This window comes from Helicoverpa armigera, chromosome 5 (assembly GCF_030705265.1).
Source record: "Helicoverpa armigera isolate CAAS_96S chromosome 5, ASM3070526v1, whole genome shotgun sequence".
NCBI classification, from domain to species: domain Eukaryota; kingdom Metazoa; phylum Arthropoda; class Insecta; order Lepidoptera; family Noctuidae; genus Helicoverpa; species Helicoverpa armigera.
The window spans coordinates 13153950-13175465 of NC_087124.1; the positions used below are offsets into that span (position 1 = coordinate 13153950).

General features: G+C 42.8%; 1 protein-coding gene across 1 annotated transcript; it reads right to left on the minus strand.

Annotated features, from left to right (window-relative positions):
* Positions 1-1461: 1461 nt before the first annotated feature.
* Positions 1462-21118, minus strand: LOC110374648 (nuclear pore complex protein Nup205). Its single transcript, XM_064034720.1, has 31 exons — positions 20915-21118; positions 20311-20471; positions 19773-19893; positions 19393-19570; positions 18883-19083; positions 18391-18472; positions 18201-18304; positions 17332-17596; positions 16847-16983; positions 16148-16513; positions 15912-16029; positions 15555-15669; positions 14905-15074; positions 14181-14384; positions 13555-13773; positions 12143-12278; positions 11666-11852; positions 10427-10604; positions 9790-9902; positions 8830-8974; positions 8330-8470; positions 7452-7587; positions 6978-7093; positions 6050-6862; positions 5531-5754; positions 4883-5020; positions 4229-4472; positions 3617-3800; positions 2580-2789; positions 2000-2118; positions 1462-1623 (listed from the first exon to the last, which is right to left on the minus strand). Exons 1-31 carry the CDS (start codon positions 20928-20930, stop codon positions 1543-1545), a joined length of 5622 nt encoding a protein of 1873 aa, XP_063890790.1. The 5' UTR covers positions 20931-21118; the 3' UTR covers positions 1462-1542.
* Between the last annotated feature and the right edge of the window lie 398 nt (positions 21119-21516).

A 21516-nucleotide genomic window follows, 5' to 3' on the forward strand; every position in this document is an offset into this window, starting at 1 on the left:
CAAGAGCGTGTCGGGCCACGCTCAATACAGGTTTCCGTAATTTCCCGGACTTTCCCGTTTATAGCTCGTATCTATCCCGACCTCATTAACTAAGGGTGGCTCAAAGCCACTTTTTTATCGTAGCTCACATCTTTAGTTATCGTGAACGTAATTTATTTCAATTAAAAAAATATTTTTTGTAACCCTATTTCCCTAGAGATGACGTTGTTTTTTAGGCTACTTCGATTTTAAGATTTTTTTCTGAATGGTTGGGTTCATGATAGGTACCTATGGGCTAGATAATCGGAAAACTACGGAACCCTACACTGAGGGCAGCGTAGCCCGACTCGCTCTTGGCGGTTTTTTTATTATTTTGAACTGTCATGAAGTAAAAATACAGAGTAGTAGATACAGAGTGCCGACGGAAACTTCTTATGCGCGGCTTGAACATAAGTGCCCACTTATTTTCCTAAATTAATAGATTTTCGATTTTATGACGATTGTTTATATTCGTTTTTCGCTTAGTCACTAAGCTACCCTTTGCTTTGACAAACAGAGGACGAATGAAGATTGGTGTTCTTCGCTTTGCGGCCCGAGGCGAAACGATTACGTTACAATTCCGATTTCTAGTGCGTCGCAATTGAGAGTTCATACAAATGATATATGTAGTTATCGGCACGGATATCGAGCCATGACCTTCACCTGCGCAGAAGCGATTTACTGCCTTATTGCCTTATGCGTACGGGTGCGCAAAGCGATCCCCACTCTTCCGCCGAGAGCCCAATATCCGTGCCGGTAACTATACTAAGTGTATACCTACCTACCTTCGCGTCGGCACTCATCCAAAGCATTTGATCGCGCTCAAAGGTAGCAGTTTCGCTGAGACCGATCGGAGACGACCATAGTCTGTGGGGACGAACTATGTCGCGACTCGATCAAAATGGAAATCCACATCTCTTTTCCACTCCACTTCAAAGGAAACTGCAATATTAGAAAGTTTCACGTGCTCGGTCATCAAAAGAGTACAAGGTGAAAAATGTTTGCACTTGACTGCAACACGTACATTTTTATCCAACCTCATCGAGGAAAAGAAAATGCCGCGCATAAATATCAAATGAAAAATAAGTGCCTATTAAAGTTTATTTATTTAAAAATTCAGTTTAAAAATGAAAATCGTTCTAAAAACAGTAATAAAAATTAATTAAGTTTAATATGTACAGATTTGTTTGTACCCTTGATGTTCTAAATTCAAATCACTTTGCCGCTCTCTAGATGTCCCCCAGTAGTAATGAGTCATACTTCATTCGAAAAGTCTTCATGCACAAGATTTCGTACTACTACTCACCAATTGTTAGTACCGTAGATGCTAGAGCATGATTAATCACCGATTGTTAGTACTTTAGATATTAGATCATGTTCAAGGTGTTTTCAAGGTGTTTATGTTTTAGGGTTGTTAGGAAAGGAAAAATAAAATACTTGCAATCATTACAAAATTAATTTTATTTATTATCCAACGAGACAATTTCGTATTTTAGTAGATTAACATTAATTAACATAACTAGTTCAGAGCGGAGAGAACTGGATCATGGTCTTGATATCCTTCACCAGGATCTCTAAGAAACTGCGATGTATTTGCGGCTGGTTCTGAAAATAGAAGAAAGTAAAATGTTTTTGAGTTTCGTATTGATTTATGACAAGTTTCCCATTAAAACTCTCTGTTAATTCTGTATTTAATGAATTCGTATCAAAATATACAAAGCGGTTTTTAAGCTGATTTCATTTGGAGCATTTCTGAAGATCCATGCTTGGTTGCCTTTTAACAACTTTTTGTTCACAATTCAATATCTCTCTAATATAATATAGTTTAGAAACACTTTCCTAGGGACCTTTGTGGTCAAATACATGCTGATATAAAGTGCTAACTTTCTAGTGATTTTTATTAAATAGGATAGACAGGTATAAACTTCATGGTGATTTAAATGAAACAGTAAACAGAATAGTAAATAAAATAGTGTCTTACCTTAGCAGTATCGAGCAGTTGTTCAGTAAACCTATCGTTGAAGACAGCTATCATTTCCTTGCGCAGCTCGGGCACCTCGTCGCCGCTGCTGCGCCAGCCGCTCGATGTGTTCAACATTGCTGTAAGAAATAGGTTTATTTAACGGAGTTTTTAAAGTAAGCGGTATTAGTAATAATGACATTTTGACTGGGTATTGGTGACAAGTGATTTATTACTTTACTGACCGCTAAATGTTTGTAATTTTTCAATATTCCGTACAATCAGTACTATTATTTTAAATCATATTTGATGTGTTAGTTAAGAGAGCAAACACATAAAAAAATATTAAGGACATTAATGCCAATATAATTGCTGAAGTTAATGTAAAACACAAAATAAATCTTTTTTTTTGTGATTCTAAAGACACTGAGACCTTTCGTGTGGAACTATAATTTTAGTTAACTACAAACACGTGTTGATATGTGATTTAGTTCAACTTAAAATAAAAATATTAGAAGAGAGCATAGTAAGCAACCAACTATTTTTTTGGCAATATCAAAACTGTCAGGTGCAACAAGAACAACATCAAATCAACACATACAGTTATCATTATCATCAGTAGGCAGATGTTTCCTGAGCAGCAGCCTGGCCCTCGCCCACAGCAGATGTGCCGCCGCCTCCAGCGCATGCGCCGCGGCTCCCAGCGCCTGGCGCCGCGTCCGCACGCGGGCCGTCAGCGCGGCGGCCGCGCGGGACCGCCACTCCGCAGGAGAGAGGGTGTCGTCTGAACCGGGGACTAGCTTGCGCATGTCTGGAGGAATAGGACAATTATGATGTAAGATATTAAATAATTAATATTGTTAATACAAAAATTACATGACGGTAAGCCACAAAGTAACAACTTGTATCTTGTGGCTTAAATGCGTTTGTGTTTAAAGAAGACGACAATATTTAAAAATTAAAGCAATTTCCAGATGTAATACATAAAATAACGTAACAAATCACAATTACAGTTGAGGTAACTACAGAATGATCATTATTTTACTGGACCCTGATGACAACTCCATCAACTTTTTTATCATCCCATGCTGGGCAAAGAACCAGTCTGGGAGTCGTGGTGGCCTAGTGGGCAAAGAACCGACCTCTCGAGTATGAGGGCGCGGGTTCGATTCCAGGTCAGGCAAGTACCAATGCAACTTTTCTAATGTTGTATGTACTTCCTAAGTATATCTTAGACACCGATGACTGTGTTTCGGATGGCACGTTAAACTGTAGGTCCCGGCTGTCATTGAACATCCTTGGCAGTCGTTACGGGTGGTCAGAAGCCAGTAAGTCTGACACCAGTCTAACCAAGGGGTATCGGGTTGCCCGGGCAACTGGGTTGAGGAGGTCAGATAGGCAGTCGCTTCTTGTAAAGCACTGGTACTCAGCTGAATCCGGTTAGACTGGAAGCCGACCCCAACATAGTTTGGGAAAAAGGCTCGGAGGATTGGATTGGCTGGGCAGGAGCCTCCTCTCACGCAGAGAAGGATTTATAGCCCCATAGCCAGTAATAATGAAAGTAATAGTTACTATTCGCAGAAATACATAATAACTTTTTTTTTATAAAACCTTGTAAAATTGCAGTATTTTGTTTACCATCTAAGCTCATAGTGGGCAGGTTATGCAGCTGATGCCTGGTGGTGGCCAGCAGCTTCTCGTGGTGTCCGTGCGCTTGCACCAGGTGCTGCAGCAAGGCTAACAGTCGCCCGCACTCGCCCGGCTCGCCGGTCTGCTCCTCGCCTAACGTGTTGCGCGCGTATGTTAGGAGGTTGCATACGATCTGTATATAGAAATATGTAGTAATTAGATAAATAAACCAGACAATTTATTTATTTAAGACTATGTTTATAGTTGTATGACTGGATTTATAGCTGAACTAGTGGCCCGACCTCGCTTGACTTTGGTAACAGAGTCATGAAAATCGGTTGCGTAGTTTTGAAGATTGAAGCATACAAAGGGACAAAGCGATATAGGGACAGAAAAAGCGACTTCGTTTTATACTATCTAGTGATGTTGAACAAGATGAGGATAGCTTTTTCCCACTGCATTGTAGTCGATTTTAGTGTATCAAAGTCAAAGTCTTTTATTTGCCAGAATGTATATCAGTTGTATGAATCAGGATTGATCTAATATGATATCCCCTATAATAAAGAGTCTATATAAACGACCTCGAGAGCTGTGCACCATAGCGGAGTATTGTAGACTGACCTTATAGTACAGCAGATTAGTCTGCCCCTGATCCTGCACATCAGGCGCGGGTCGATGGAACCTCGCCAACAGCGCCAGCAGCAGCCAGCGCACTCTCTGCGCGGCGCCGGCGCTGGCCTGCAGCGCGGTGGGCTCGTCGCCGCTGACGCCGCCGAACACCTCGCGGTTGGCGGCGCGCCCGATCACGGAAGTGATCGCTTCGACCTCGATTAGGAGTTCTACGGGCGAGTTGGGGTGCGCCGCTCTGGGTAGAAATAAAAAATATTTTTTATTAAGTATAATGCATGAAGAATCTTATCGACAATAAGGCTGTCCGCTTTTTGTAGGACCCATAATCGGGCCGATTTTTTGTAGGACGTCCTGACAAGGATTTGCTGACCGTCTTGTTATAGGACGTGTGCATTGCAGTATTGCTATCAGTATATTCTATTTTTCTCCTACAAAAAATTGGTCACCAATTTAACGGACATCGGCGAGCAATCTTACAGTTGTCTATAACCGTGTTGGAACCTTTTGAAGTACAAAAGCTCATCCTATCTATCGCATTTGCATGCATTTCTGACAGCACAATTGGTAACTTTAATGCCTTAATTCACGCATAGAAATATCACGTTTACTTCGCAAATATTCCAAACATTTTCGCGTGTATGGTACCTGAGTACTGCGTCGATGCACTCGACGTGGCTGAGCAACGCGTGCGTCACGTGCAGCACACAGCTGTGGTTCTGCGGACCTAGCGTCGTTAGTAGCGCGTCGCACAGGGCCAGCGCCGGGACTAGGATTTGACGGAATCTAGGACAACAAAGAAAAAAAAATATAAATAAAACACGCATGATGCCTATGTATGCCATGTTCAGAGTTTCAGCAGTACCGAATTTCGTGTTACTTAATCCAGCTATGTTCTTCTGTACAAAGGTACAGAACAGAAGGTATAGGTAAAGGTAAGGTGAAATCACCATACCTACTAACCAACTATTTACTAATGTTTCACCCACATTTTGAGGGACTATCACTATCAGTGTCTTGCGCTGAATATCTACTATTCCAAAACACCAATGCATATGCTAGCATTGACCAACAACACCACATTAATTAATCACAAAACACAACATACAGTTCATAACATCTTGCGCCGATCCCAAATGACTTGAGAACAGGAAGGGAAGATGATGATGATCACAAGGCAAGAACTCCGTATCCCTAAGGCTTCCATGTATGCCAGGCTGATTTTCTAACGCGGTGATTGCCCTAACCGCGCATTACAATAAGCATAGAACACAACACCACATTTCACACCCTCACCTATTAGCGACAGAAGGCACAAACTCCGTATCCTGGTGACTTCCTAACCCAGTATGTATGTCAGGATGCTTGTCTAGCGCAGTGAGTGACGCCAGACAGCCGAGCGCTCCCTGCGACAGTAGCGTCTCTGCGCCGGCGCGGGTGCCCGCCATCTTTATTAGAAGACCCATCTTGGATTCGTATACGTACAGCACGCGAAGAGATTTTGGGTTTGGTTCTAGTGTCTGAAAAAAAATTATTGATGAATATTATGTGTCATATAAAACAAAGTAATAAAAAAAAAACAAATTTGAACACATGAATAGGTAGAAGACCTTTTTTTTATTAATAAAATTCTTCATGAACTACATACTCAATTGTTAATATTCAGATGCAAAAAAAATATGACAAAATAGAAATGCAATATAATAAAACGTCTTTTTATGTGGTACTGTCTAAATTTAAAAGATTAATTAATTTTGGCTACAGTACAAATACATATCCAAATATATTTTTTTTAGGTAGTACAAATGAACTCACCTCCTTCAACCCCTCATCATCTTGCAATAAACTATCAATCAAACTTCTCAAGTAGCCCTGATTAGTCAGAGTATTCATCCAATCTGTCCTAGGATTAATCTCAATAAGCGTATCCAAGCAGGCCAGTGCTACCATCCTGCAGACATCATGACCAGCCCCAATACAGTCCCCACAGACTATAGAACATAGGTTCTCACCAAACTCACTGATCACATCGATCACCATAGATTTTAATGCCGACTCTTCACGACTAGGCCGGGCTTTTGAACTATCTAATCGACTAACGTAAGTATTTGACACATTTTCTTCTTCAGGATCTGCGGCACTGGACTTCAAATTCACAATATTTAAGTAGTTTAATAACGCCCCGTATAAGTTCACTCTCATTTTCTGCGTTGATCCTCCTGATACCAAAATCCAGGATAGTATCTTATGTAGGATAAATTTCAGTGTGAGGGAGTTTGTTTGCATGATCTGGTTTGAAGGTCCGAAGAAGCTCATTTCGAATTCCGACGACTTCTGATTAGATTCTCTCTTCTGTAGAATATAGCAGTGTCGTAGATTGACTAGGAGTAGTAATACTGTTCCTGAGGCTAAGTTTCCAAGCTGTGGTAGTACTTCAGATGGTGGGATCTTGTTTAGAAGGTCCTGTAGGATGTTGAGGAGTAGATTCTTCCGTGATTCGAGGCTGAGGATGTCGTGGGGAGCGACGCAGAAGAGGATCTCGGTGAGTTGTCGCCAGGAGTCGTAGTAGTGAGTGAGAGTGGCCGCTAGGTTGCGCTGTCTGTTCACTTCTGTTACGTAGTCTAGCACCTGTGGACACATACAATGAATAAAGAATTTGATTTTTTTCATATCATTAATGGTGTAATTGGGTGGCAGGGATTTTATCAATGTAGCTCTTTTTGCTCTTCATGATAGAACGTACCTTCTGTATTTCATTGGCGACAAGGTTCCTCTGCGGCGCGGTGGCGTGTAGTGCGGCTAGCTCGCGCGTCAGTAGAGCATGTACGCGGGATACACTGATGCGCTTGCCGCCCAGACCTATACATAACATTATGATTATTTAAACCGTTATATTAGAAGATAAATATGTTACCACACTAGCGAGTTTAGGAAATTGTGTACCAGTAATACTTGCTTTGTTAGTGATAAATAAAGTATAGCCGTCATTCAGTGAAAGAGAAATGATCGCAACTTTGTTGGCCTTTTTCATCTTTTGTATACTCATATTCTGTGCAAATAAATGATTCTTGTGTCTTATTTGAGGTTTGCCTTCAGTATTAAATTCGTGGATGTCAAGATTTAGAGAGTGGAATTTCCTATAAATGTTTAAAAAAAGTACATTAAATCGTGTTTAATTTAAAAAATATATAAATTGCTATGTATTGTTACATCTTACCAGTAGGCAAGTCACACGACGCGATGGCTTGTCGTAGTTGTTGAGCTTGGAATAACTCCCAACGAGGTTCCGGCGTCGCTTCCACTGTTACTGGCAGCTCTTCTAATGTTCTACGAAGCAGGCACCATTCCCATTCCTATGAACACACATGTTGGGTTATAACAAGAGGTATTTCATTTTGACAGTAATGCTTTTACATTGGTGGTTGTGGTGGCCTAGTGGGTAAAGGACCAACATCTCAATTATGAGTGCGTGGGTTCTGAGTTCAGGTCAGGCAAGTACCAATGCAACTATTCTATGTTTATATGTAATTTCTAGTATATCTTGAACATCAATGACAGTGTTTCGGATGGCACGTTAAACTGTAGGTCCCGGCGACATCCTTGGCAGTCGTTACGGGTTGTCAGAAGCTTTAGGTAGGTCAGAAGCGTAGGTTTGACACCAGTCTAACCAAGGGGTATCGGGTTGCTTGGGTAACTGGGTTGAGGAGGTTAGATAGGCAGTTGCTCCTCGTAAAGCAGGTACTCAGCTACATTCAGTTAGATTGGAACATAGTTGGGAAAAGGCTCGGGAGATGGACGGATACAAAGGGACATCGGGATATATAGGGACAGAACAAGCATCACTGTGTTATACTATCTGTACTAATATTATAAAGCTGAAGTGTTTGCTTGTTTGTTTGAAAGCGCTAATCTCAGGAACTACTGGTCCGATTTGAACAGTTTTTTCTTAGGAAGGCTAATAGGCTACATTTTCTCCGGGTTCGTGCAGAGGTTCCCACGGGATGCGGGTGAAACCGCTGGCAGAAGCTAGTGTAGTGATATTTATGACCACCTAACATTTTAGATAAGTAGCTAACTTCTATATGCTATACATACCTGTGTAGGATGATGGGCGGTGTGCGTGAGCGCAGTGAGTAGAGCGGACAGCGCCGCGTGCTGGCGCCCCGCCGCGCCCGCCTCGCACGCGCATGCCCGTAGCACCCACGACCGCGCTGATAGCGTCACTACTGAGGCTGACTGCGGGAGGAATAACAGACTTATTTATACTCATGATACAGGCATATGATGAAGGGTTAAAACAAACAGCACTTTTGGAACGTCAAAATGACTTTGTGACGTTGTGTGGTGACCTGTCTGTCTGTAATCTGAAAGGATTTAAAAAACATTTTGCCAACGTCCATCCCGCGCAAACACGTCGTGATGTAACACTTATCCAACTTTTGGCAATATCTTTTTTACAGATCATTAATCCAATTTAGCAAAAGATGTCCTCCATACACAATCAATACCTACAATTTGTGAACTTTTTTACGGATGAGCATCCACATACATACATACACTACATTGGAATAATATTCTTAGAATACGATAATTACCTTGAGATCAACAGTGGCCTTAACATGTCGGGAGAGGAAGTAGTCCCGTGTGCGCAGGAAGCGCAGTATGGGCGCGGAGGTGTTGGGCCGCGCGCACAGCCAGTACACCAGCCGGTAGCAGCTCTCCACAAGGTTGTTCGCCTCTCTGCAGGACATTAAGGCGAGGAATTGGTCAACAATAATTCCATAACCGGCACGCGCATCTAAGGCGCCAAAAGGGGTCGGAGCGTCTGAGCGGGGCGAGGATAACAATACTATATTATTTAGAAATGATAATTTAATAAAAATTCCTTCTACAATTTTAAAGAGTATGTATATACTCAACTACTAAAAAAGTTAAGAGGCTTAAATCGGCCCCGTTTGCCCATAATATGTGAATCTCTTTTTAAAAAGAGGTATGTTTGATATATTTTTCTCTGTTATAAAAGTTACCTAATCATGTTTTCACTTCTAACAAAATAAGGTTTATATCATGAGCTTTCAGGTAACCAAGTTGTATTTTGATCCGTTTTGTATTTACTGAGAAAAATTGAGATCCTTGGCGCCAAAAATTCCAATTCGTCCTCTTAAAAGAATTGTTCTAGTAATTTTGAGTGGTAAACAGTGTTGTCGAAATCTTGTAACAGCGTTTAACAGCGTTTTCACACGAAAGGATTGTAAGGGCGGTCAATTGTTTGCTGCAAACGATGATTCGTGAAACACGTGACAGATTCTTTGTCAGATGTTTGAGTTAAAATATTTAAATAATAATTAACTCTCGCAAGAAGAGCATGGGAATACGGCACAATATAGCAGAGACCTCTGCCCTAAAAGTTCCGGAAGAAAAAAAGTGTATCGAAAAATATGCAATGGGGAGGCCTTTGCCCGCTAGTGCAACCGCAAACAATAAAAAAATACATAGGAGAATCCATAGAGAAAAATACAACGTATTATAACTACATATATAACCAGTATACATACTTGTGCTGCTGGTTGTGGTCGGCGACGTGCTGCTCGAGGATGTCGAGGATGGCGTGCAGGCACGTGCGCGGGTACCCGCCCGCGCCCGCCTCGCACAGCGTGCTGCGGCTCACCTGAGGAACAACAGGTAGGAGTTTCACAAGGAGACATGAGAGGAGATGCCTTAAGACAGGTCAGGTGTCTTCTTGTAGGTCAAATAACGTGACCAAAACGATTAGTGACTAGTAGCTAGCGAGGAGTTTCGGGGTTGATTGGTGGTTTGGTTAACAGAAATGAGCGCGTTCTGAAGAAGGCGTGTGAGAGCGGAGCCATTAATGTTCCTCGATCCAAAACACCCGCATTTTGGCGACACTACTTAGAAGATTTTTTTTTCCAAGGAGAATACATAAGGAAGTACATAGGAGTACTTCATAACGGAGTACACAAGAATGTACTTTCTTGTACATAACAGGGTAGTACATAAGGAAGTAGATATGTAGGATTAGTAAATCACTGAGTAAATAAGCTTAGTACATAGAGCTAATTCACAAGCATTAAAAATCAGTATGAAAAAGATAATGAGCCTATAATGAGATTATGAGCCTCAACAAACTGTCGGCCGACTGAAAGTCTGCAGTGTGCTCTAAAGTAAACTTACCACATCAGTAAGATTGTATCCCAACAAGAAGTGCGCGAGATTCGGTGGCGCGGTAGGCAACACATGCTGCAACAACATCAGTATGCCTTCCTTGGCTTGTCGCACGCTGTTCTCCTGGTCACCGTCAGTACTGGACGCCGTCCATTCTTCAGCCTCTAGACATTCCACGAAACCGTATCTGAAAGGAGCATTAGGTGGTAAGTGGTCGCCTATAAAATATACGCATCTTTCTTTGGCCTCTGTGGTTGAATCGGCGTATGTAAATGTATGACAGAGATAATTGAAAATAGCATTGGGTCCAATCCAATTTGGATAAAACCGGCCAAGTGCGAGTCGGACTCGTGCACGAAGGGTTCCGTAAATTACAGTTAAATCAACCTATCTCAAAAACTATAAGAGATACTTTGATCAAACCAAAAATCGTTGAAAGAGTTAATTAGCATGCATCACCTCTATTTTTTTTAGAATTTTATACCCCGTAGTTATAAAAATAGAGGGGGGGGACATACTTTTTACGACTTTGAGAGCTGATATCTCAAAAACCGTTCACTTTAAGAAAAATGTTTTTTAGAAAACTTTATATCATTTTAAAAGACCTTTCCATTGATACCCCACACGGGTATGTACATCGAAAAAAAAAATTTCATCCCTCAGTTACATGTATGGGGGGCCCCACCCCCAATTCTTTTTTTTACTATTTAGTGTCATATTTTTGTAGCGGTTCATACAACACATATTCCCATCAAATTTCATCACTGTAGTACTTATAGTTTCCGAGTAAATCGGCTGTGACAGACGGACAGACGGACAGACGGACATGACGAAACTATAAGGGTTCCGTTTTTGCCATTTTGGCTACGGAACCCTAAAAAAGAGGATAATCAAGGAGTTTCTTGACCGTTTTTCTTAATAGGAAGCTACTTTTGGAATGGACAACTAAATTAATTACTGTAGCAAAAGATAGCTCTAGCATTAGTATCGTCCTGCGCTCCAAGCGAGCCGTCGCCGCACGGGGCACAAAAGACGCGCACCGACTGGTTCGAATCGCTGCGCGGAGATATGCGCGCGTGCTGCCGGCTTTATTGTCCGCAGACCCGAGCTGGAGTAATATTTTTTTTACTTTTATAAGTCTTTGTACAGGCCTCAGTGAAATATATGATTTAACATTGGATTATTGGGAGCCATTGCCAGCTAAGGAGGGCACATAATTTAGTTGGCTTTGTCTATACTGCACAGTACCTGATCTCTGCCGCGAGCGCATGCCTGTGCGTGATGGAGGCCAGCAGGTGGCGGGCGGCGGCCGGGCTGCGCAGCGCGCGGCACAGCAGCGCCACGGCGCGGGCGCAGGCGCCGGGCAGCCGGCTCACGTGCTGCAGCACCTTGCAGCACGTCACCAGGCGGCAGTTATTGTCAGGACCCTCCGGAGCTAACATACAAGGAATCCTTTGTAAGACATTTGCATTAACAGCACAACATATCTGGCGCGGAGAGCATACACATAAATCTAATCTCGCGCGGACGACATTCACAAAAATATAATTTCGCGCGGACGGCATACACAGGAAACTAATGTCTGCCGCACATAATACAATAATTTCTACATGAAAATAAATCATAATAGTTTCGGCCCACACGCACCACAATCAAAAATAAATAAGAACTAACAAGAAAACATGAACCAATTTACAGAAAAATATGTAATTTAGTATCACTTACCCAATATAAGCTTGGATAGAGGTACAATGAGCACAGATCGGCCGGCATCAGCCGCGGCCGTCAGCAACGGCCGCTCCAACGCTAGTGCTCGCTCCAAGATCTGCAGTATGCTGATCAGACTCTGCTCTATGAACTCCTGGGGACAGACATGGTGGAAATAGGGTTAAGAAGAATGTATGCTAATATATAAGCTATAAATGAATAATTTGATATAACATTGGAAATCTTAAATATTTTTTCTTTGCATTTGGTAATAGTGGATCCGCGGAAATCAGGATTTTTTGCAAGTCGTGTCTGGGCTTTTTCACGAGATTACCTCGTAATACAATAAATAACGAATCTTCAAAGTCCATTTTATTACTTAATATTCGCAATAAACTATCAGATCCCAAGGTGCGCCGCTAAGCTAGGATCTGAATTATAGTGTTTCCAAAGTAATTTATGCAAGTAACCAGAAAAATAAAATATCTAGGCGGGAAAAAATCCTTATTTTCACACACGCATTTTCACTTACCTTCGCCGGCTGTGGCGGTCTATCCAGCAACTCGTGGGCTTCATCTAACGAAGTGAGCAGCAGCCTCAGCAGCTCCGACTTGGTGTGCAACTGCAGCAGCAGCCGGAAGCCGGGCGGCGGGTTCGTGTCCGGCTCGCGACCGACCGGCGGGAAGTCGGACGAAGACGGCTCGTATTGACCAGCGAGCGAAGAGACTGAGTCACTTTAACTTACTTTTACATACCTTAGCAGGTTGTGGTGGTCTATCCAGCAACTCGTGGGCTTCATCCAAGGAGGTCAGCAGCAGCCTCAACAGTTCCGACTTGGTGTGCAACTGCAGCAGCAGTCGGAAGCCGGGCGGCGGGTTCGTGTCCGGCTCGCGGCCGACCGGCGGGAAGTCGGACGGGGACGGCTCGTATTGTTCTAGCCAGCGAGCGAAGAGACGGAAGCACTAATTAACTTTTACATACCTTAGCAGGTTGTGGTGGTCTATCCAGCAGCTCGTGGGCTTCATCTAACGAAGTCAGCAACAGCCTCAGCAGTTCCGACTTGGTGTGCAGCTGCAGCAGCAGCCGGAAGCCGGGCGGCGGGTTCGTGTCCGGCTCGCGGCCGACCGGCGGGAAGTCGGACGAAGACGGCTCGTATTGACCAGCGAGCGAAGAGACTGAGTCACTTTAACTTACTTTTACATACCTTAGCAGGTTGTGGTGGTCTATCCAGCAACTCGTGGGCTTCATCCAAGGAGGTCAGCAGCAGCCTCAACAGTTCCGACTTGGTGTGCAACTGCAGCAGCAGTCGGAAGCCGGGCGGCGGGTTCGTGTCCGGCTCGCGGCCGACCGGCGGGAAGTCGGACGGGGACGGCTCGTATTGTTCTAGCCAGCGAGCGAAGAGACGGAAGCACTAATTAACTTTTACATACCTTAGCAGGTTGTGGTGGTCTATCCAGCAGCTCGTGGGCTTCATCTAACGAAGTCAGCAACAGCCTCAGCAGTTCCGACTTGGTGTGCAGCTGCAGCAGCAGCCGGAAGCCGGGCGGCGGGTTCGTGTCCGGCTCGCGGCCGACCGGCGGGAAGTCGGACGGAGACGGCTCGTATTGTTCTAGCCAGCGAGCGAACAGACGGAAGCAGAGGGATAGCATCTGTGAAGGGAGGTGGGTTGTTAGAAATTGCGTTTGTGTGGAGGATAGTTTTGGTAACTGACTTGAAATATGCAAAGGAGAGAAATACGTATATGTTAAAGAGAGTAAATAGAAATGTTTATTTAGTATGTAAAATATCATATTTTTATAGCACATATTTTAAGACATAGGTGCATAAAGAGTAAATGAAATATATGTAAATAAAATTTGGCAATATGAAACTGAGGATTGTGTGATATATAAAATGTCACAATCAGTCAAACTTTAGAATCCATCTCCCATAAATTGCATATAAAATTACGGCATCAAAAAATCCTCGATAGCACATTTTTAAGGCAAATCTTTTCTCAATCAACACCCTTTCTCATTAAATTACAACAACATTCAACATGTCATGTCCTCCTCACCTGCCACTTCTCAGTAGGCTTAGCATAGGGTCTATGCGGCGCCGGCAAGGCGAGCCTGTTGAGCGCGTGCTCCACGTAGGGGTCCAAGCCTGGCGCCCGCGCCCCGGCACCCAGCGCGCGCGGCAGCGGCGCCGCCGCACACAGCGAGTCTAGGAGCGTGAGGAATGCGCGGGAGAGAGGGTACTCTTCTATGCGACATTCCACCTGCGGACAATAGTTTATCATGGTTAGATTAAAGGGATATCAAATATGTTTGTTTGTTTCTTGACTAATATAAAATATAGTAGAATCCGGTTATTATAACTCCGCCTATATTGATCAACCGTTTACTGTGACGTAATTATACTACGAAGTTCGGTTTTCATATAAAATTTTCTAAAAAAGACGGATCTAACTTTGCTTACAGTGGCATGTCGCTTATTGTGAAGCATTTTTAACAAAATGCGTAACTAGTAACTATACCGACTGACCTTCAACAATAATCGGACGTCCACTCAGTATGACGGGTTTATAAAGTCCCTTCGATGTCATTAAACGGATTCAACTTGTTAATTACGTTGGCATCTTAGCATTATAACTAGATAAGAGAACTGTTGATATACTCAATTTATACTTTTGGAATAGTTAGACAGTTCTAAGAAGTACATTTAATGGAAAACCCCAAAGAGACCCCCAAATATGTTGAAAAAGACTCCATTCAACATTTATGATATATCCCACATACCTCATGCAGCTCAGCATTAAGCGCCCTCTTGTCGTTATTCGGCGACACAAGACGAGCCGCCTCCAGCCCCGCCCACACCCGCCCCGCCGTGCCCGCCGTGCCGCCCAGCGCCGCCAGCGTCAGGCACAGCTCCGCCTTCAGTTGCAGAGGGATGTGGCAGCAGATCAGACCTGAGAACACATAGGGAACAAATTAAAATAAGGGAAATAAAAAAAGGCTGTCTCTAAAGGCCACACTACACAAGTGCCGCCGGGTTAATGTCGAACAAGGCAAGCCAGTGGGCCAATACAAGCAGAAAGGATTTTATATGCCAGCCGACAGCAGATACCTGTAGCACTATGTCGCCTGAAGGGGGCAGACTACCGATAACAACGGCTTGCATACATAGTCTTCAAAATAAATAAATAGAGCATTGAAAAAAGCTTGACCAGCAGTCCTAATAGATCGAGAGCCAGCGACTGCCAAACCTTCGTTATTTTATAAAGGCTGAATACACACACAAAGTTTTAGCCTTTATAAAATAACGAAGGTCTGGCAGTCACTGGCTCTTGGGCTATAAAGTGTGTTGCTTCTGCGTCGCTTCTCTAGTCAACATTTTACACAAAACAAAACAGCTATATATTTTTTTGCCTTTTATCAGGTGTACTCACCAAACATGCAGTTAACAGCATCCCACTGCAAGTTCTCACAGATGGCGGCGCAAGCGGCGTGGTCTTCACGCGCCACGCGAGCTATCAGCTTCAGAGCCGCTATTAGCGCTTCTACCTACAAAAATAATATGGAAATCTACTTTTTACAGCGTTTACGCGTCACCGTCATTCATATGACAGTTGTTAAACATAAAATACTTTTATTTTTCAAGAACCATTTAAAGTGTGATTCCACTGCATTGTATTATTTTGAATTATTTAGAAACAAAATTTAAAAATAAAATGCGGGTAATAATCAAACGTAGTTAATTGAATTATTACTTTTAGCAGTATATTTATTTAATACGTATTAGTTACCTCTTCCTGCCGTACAAGCATCTTGCCGGGGCGGGCGGCGGGGGTGACGATGGCTGACGCACCCAGCGACGACGCGTGCACATGCTCCGAGAATGGAGCAGGATCCGCACGGAGATTGCTGTATAATTTTAAATATTTTGATATATATCCAGGTTTTATCTCTCAAAATACATTTTTTTGACCGCATGAAGTCGGATAAACAATCTGTAGTCTAATTGTAAAAATAAATCACTTACCTATGATATCTAGAAAGCGCCGTCAACAAATGATACGCGGACAAGGCATCCCTCTTCGCCAACAGCGCCCAAGTATGCCTCGGTACCGCTAAACTGGCCAACGCTCTCAAATACGCCGCTAACAAAGCACCACAGAGCACTTCTCCGGAGAGACGGACGAACTTGTAGAGTGTAGCAGCCCTGCCGGAGGCACGGGCCGCGGTCCCGGAGGCCGCCTCCCAGTAGGCGTGGCGCAGGCCCCGCGGGTCCCGCGCGTATAGACGCTCCACGCAGCGTAATAGTGCGTCCAGTCGTGTACGAGTACCGCCGGGGGCTGTTAGCCCTTCAGCCGCGTACATTTGGACGGCGCGGGCGGCTTCGTCGGCTCTGGAGAGTAATTGAGATATTTCAGAGTGCAGAAAAGTTATTGAAATCAAGCCTCTTTCGAGTAAACAATATTTTTATTTTGATAAATCAGCTCATCTAATATTGTAAGTAAAGGTCACTTCGAAAATAATGTTGTCACATTTCATATAGAAAAACTAAACATATTATTCATTTCTAAATCAAAACCTGTTTCCTTTAGACAAGTAAACTGGCAGCAAACAATTGAGAGAAAATTATGGGAATATTTTGACCACAGGATATACCACATATGATATTATGGGCAACACAAAATTCTTATATGCAATATTATACTCTAGAATTACATATACTCACTTGACTCTCATCTCCATGAGTTTGGAATGCATCAGTACGATAAAGTCTGTAATAAGCGTGTGTATGCGCCGCTGGTAATATTCCTCCTTCGATACCAAGTCTGTGGACAGAATCGCCTCGTCTAGATACTCGAATACCTGTCGAGTAATTACTTATTTTTAGTAACAAACCTCTACTATAAATAAAGGCAATCAAACATGAAAACTCCCAATACATTGTTCCTATCTAGAATCAATCTATGGCATGGCAAATTCATACATGATACTCCAAGGGTCCTCAAGCTATGGGGAATGTAGCCAGCAGAAGTATTAAAGTTCTACACAACGACAATACGAAAATAAAGACCATCATGGCAATTAGTTGTGTGCCGTCACTGTAAACGATATTTTTGACAGCAATGAGCAACGGAGATCAACAAATTTGCCAGCGTAATCTAACTTTTATTCTCAACAATGACAAAATTAGTAACAAATTTTAAGGTTTACCTTGCCATCAATAGCAGCATCTACAAGCATCTCGTCCTGGTCTAGTAAATCACAATTCAGATGGGGTGCCGTAGCCCTCCGCAGTAATGACTGTGGGGCTCTCTTCAAGGCCGCTAGAGCCAGGCCCAATGACAGTTGACATAGTGCCCTGACTCCGGCTCCTCGACCCTCGGTGGGACGGGAGAGCTCGTCTAGGAGAACGGAGATGAGTTCTGGGTCTTGGATGAGGGGGAGTTTCTTTGCTAGTTCTTCGCCGTCTTCGCGTCTGTGTGAGAAAAATGTTAAAATGTTAACTTTGTTTGTTAGACAAAGAAATTAAGAAATCACTTTTGTGATATTTTAAAGGTGAAAGTTTGTGTCTGTGTATATGTTCGGTACTTCTTCATGCACAAATAGCCAGTCTGGTAAATTCCATTAACTTATGTCTGGAACGAGTAGTCGTGGTGGCCTAGTGGGCAAAGAACCAACCTCTCGAGTATGAGGGCGCGGGTTCGATTCCAGGTCAGGCAAGTACCAATGCAACTTTTCTAAGTTTGTATCTACTTTCTAAGTATATCTTAGACACCAATGACTGTGTTTCGGATGGCATGTTAAACTGTAGGTCCCGGCTGTAATTGAACATCCTTGGCAGTTGTTACGGGTAGTCAGAAGCCAGTAAGTCTGACACCAGTCTAACCAGGGGGTGTCGGGTTGCCCGGGTAACTGGGTTGAGGAGGTCAAATAGGCAGTCGCTTCTTGTAAAGCACTGGTACTCAGCTGAATCCGGTTAGACTGGAAGCCGACCCCAACATAGTTTGGGAAAAAGGCTCGGAGGATGGATGATGTCTGGAACCAATTTTGAAATGCTTTGTAGGTATGTCAAAACTCACCTATGCAATACAGACAAGTCGAGTGCATACAGCAACGCCATTTGCAAGCCGAGCGATATTTCGTCAAGCGCTCCTGTCGCACCCTGCGTCGGTGACGTTGTTTGCTAAAATAAACAATACACCATATTTATTCCATTCTACTTTAAATACATAATCACTTACCTAAGAGTATCTGTTTTTTGTTTTGTACCTCTGATATAATCCTAAGAATAATGTCTCTGCTGAGTCCTCTCTGTGCTGACGCCGCGAATACTACTCCTGCCAGTAATTTTCTGCAAAAATACATAGGCATGTTAAACAACCATTATTCTAGATGACACTAAAAAGCTAAAATCTGTATAATCAGAGGCTTTAAAGGGTTACTCTTTGAGAGGTGAAGAAACTGAATTTGAAAATCGTACATAATAGCATCTCAATATGTAATTAAATGAAATCATCGTCGTTATATATAACTTCTTTTGTGAACCTTTAAGCAAGAATTTCTTTACTGAATTGTGTACACAGAGGAGAGAATGACAGTGAAGATGCCATAAGGATGGTAGGTCAGACGTAATGTAACTGATCACGCGTGCCGTAGTAGGCATGTCATACTGTTCTCCATGGACTAACCTTGAGAAGATATCTATCTATAACTTCTTCTTTCCTATTTTCTTTTTGTCTTTATTCTGCAACATACACGTACCTGGTACTCTCCATAGCAGTGATGAGCGTGGCGTGATGCCTGCCGGGCGGCAGCGCGCGGTTGTTCTGCAGCAGCTCCATCTCGCCGTCCAGCGTGAAGCGGCGCAGCGCGTCCATCGCGTTGCCTAGCAACCCGTCCGCTATCAGCTGCTCTACGTAGCGGGACACGTACGATATTATCTCCTCGCGGGCGTTTATTGACCTGGAAAACATATATTGGTAAAATACACGCACATTGTATAACACTGCAAACTACCAAGCTTACGCATAGAAAGATAAAGCGCATCTAAATTTACGCACACAAGAATACCTAACCCGAGAGAAAATATGTATAGCTTTATGTCTTACACTGTCCAAAAATCCAAGATGGTACATAATTATTTCTATCACTTGGATGTTGGGAGTTTCTTAAATATGGAATCTGGGAACAATCTACATATTTTTTCAGTGTTAAAATTACTATTTTAGGTACTAATCAATTCTAAAAGGGTCACTATGACCTCCAACTCACCAACACACACCGTCCCGAGCCATGACAAGCTCTTTCAACGCCTGTACAAGAGCCCTCCTGCCATCATAGTACAACAAGATGGCCACAAGACCGCGCGGTAGCCCCGGGTGTCGCGGCGATTGGCGTTGTGCCGTGTGGAGTAGCTCTAGTGCTAGGTACTCGCTTACATTGTACATGTCTGTGAGAAAAAATAGATGGTTATTGTTTATGGTTTGGTGTTAATAAAAATGTGAACGAATTTTTTTTGTTGAAACTACTTGATGAATAAAGTTTTGTAAATAGGTTGAAATCAACATTTTTTTTTGCACACTGACTAAAAATCTTGTTAGACACTACAGAACTGATAATTTATTACTATGAGTTAAAATTAGCGAATTTACCTGATATGATAATAGCTTCATCTACAAGCTCTTTAGAGAGGAGTGTCCTCCCAATACTTGGTAAGTTAACACCTTCTGTGATACCTCGCTTAATCTCTTCTCGGCTAGCAGGGTTCTTTGGCTGAAATTAAAATATTTTCTAGTATAACAATGTGCTTGTTTATTGTGGTGTCATGGTCAAATAACAAAGCCAAACAATGTAATTTTCTTAAATCAAGATTCACACACAAAAATCTAGATTCACAGAGTTTGTTATACAAAATTGTTTTTGAGCTAGAAATAGTGCACTTTCACACTTCCATGTAGGTTGAATGTGCTTTCTTGGAAATAATGTGAAATAGGTAATAAGTAGATGTTTACCAATGCAAATGCATTGCACTTTGAAATAATTTTACCTCTAACAGTCCATTACCATTCTTGGCAGTTGTTACAGGTGGTCAGAAGCCGTACTCAATGAATCTGGTTAGATTGCAAGCCCACCACAACATACTTGGGAAAAGGTTCAGAAGATGATGATGATGTTTTATATTATTCTTACCGGATTTTTGAACAGAGACAAAAATGTTTGCTTATGCCGCCGCAGTACTGATTCAAATGTGTGCACAGCATAGGGGGCTCCTTTGCCCTCGTGAGCAAGGTAGCCCTCCACCACTGATACCAACTCCTTGTATGGCGTCCATAAGTCGTCTGCTGTAGTCCCTGTAACATACCATGTCATATGTAATGGCGGAGCAAGTCGTAATATTTCATTTTAGAAAGAACTTCAGATACCAGATACAAATTAAAAACATAACTCTATGGTATGAAGCAAATTTTTGTTGGCAATGCTAAATTATAGTCTAATAATTATCAGGTTTCTGTGTCTTGAATGAGATGAACTAATTTCTGCATGATTATTAGTAAAAGTAGCATGATTTTACCCATTTAAAGTGTTTTTTATAACCTACAATCAACTTGAAGAATGAATCATTGTAATTTTAGCTTAGAAATGGTTAGAACGCTCTTGAAATAATTTCAAAATACTAGTCTACCGAGTAGTTCTACATGGAAAGAAACAATAGTAACCAATACGTGGTAAAACAAACATTTTTCAGTAATACCGCTAAACTTTCAGAACAAGGTTATAGAAACAGGCTGTTTACCTTCGTTTATATCCATTATGCTTTTTCACTGTTTGAACAGCAAAACTATACTATAACACCACCAGTTTTCACTGCACACAATTCTAGATTATCTTTATCTTTTAATCATCTGAATTAGATCTTTTATTTTGAAACGATTTCGATTTGATTTGACAGTTTACGAATTGATGGAAAAAGACAAGACAGACGCGCGCGCGACTCGTTTCGTTCGGAAATTAAGAAATGTTTGTGGATGGCATTTTGTCTGTGGACAATTTCGACGTAAAGGGGTCTACACACCAAAGCCGCTGACCCGGCGGCACAGCCCGGCGGCTTAGTGCCGGCGGGTTAACCCGGCGGCTTCAGAATGTCCAAGCCGAACGACTTTGCCGGTGGCACGACAGCCGCGGCATGTGGTGTTCTTATAATTGTCAAATACTCTATGAAAGCCGGCGGGCAACTGACTGAGTGAGTGGAGAGGGATGCCGGCGGCATCGGCATGCTGCCCCGCCGGCTTGCCCGCGCGGGCTCAAGCCGGCGGCATGATTGTACAAAATAAGGCCGGCGGGTTGGGCCGCCGGGCTGTGCCGCCGGCATCAGCGGCTTTGGTGTGTAGACCCCTT

Excerpts from the sequence above, each read along its gene's own strand:
- LOC110374648 (XM_064034720.1), bottom strand. Across the intron at positions 4,473-4,882 it reads TGCATCGACGCAGTACTCAG|AGCGGCGCACCCCAACTCGC; the intron begins GTACCATACACG and ends ATTTCTACCCAG. Across the intron at positions 2,119-2,579 it reads TACTGATGATAATGATAACT|CAATGTTGAACACATCGAGC; the intron begins GTATGTGTTGAT and ends TATTTCTTACAG.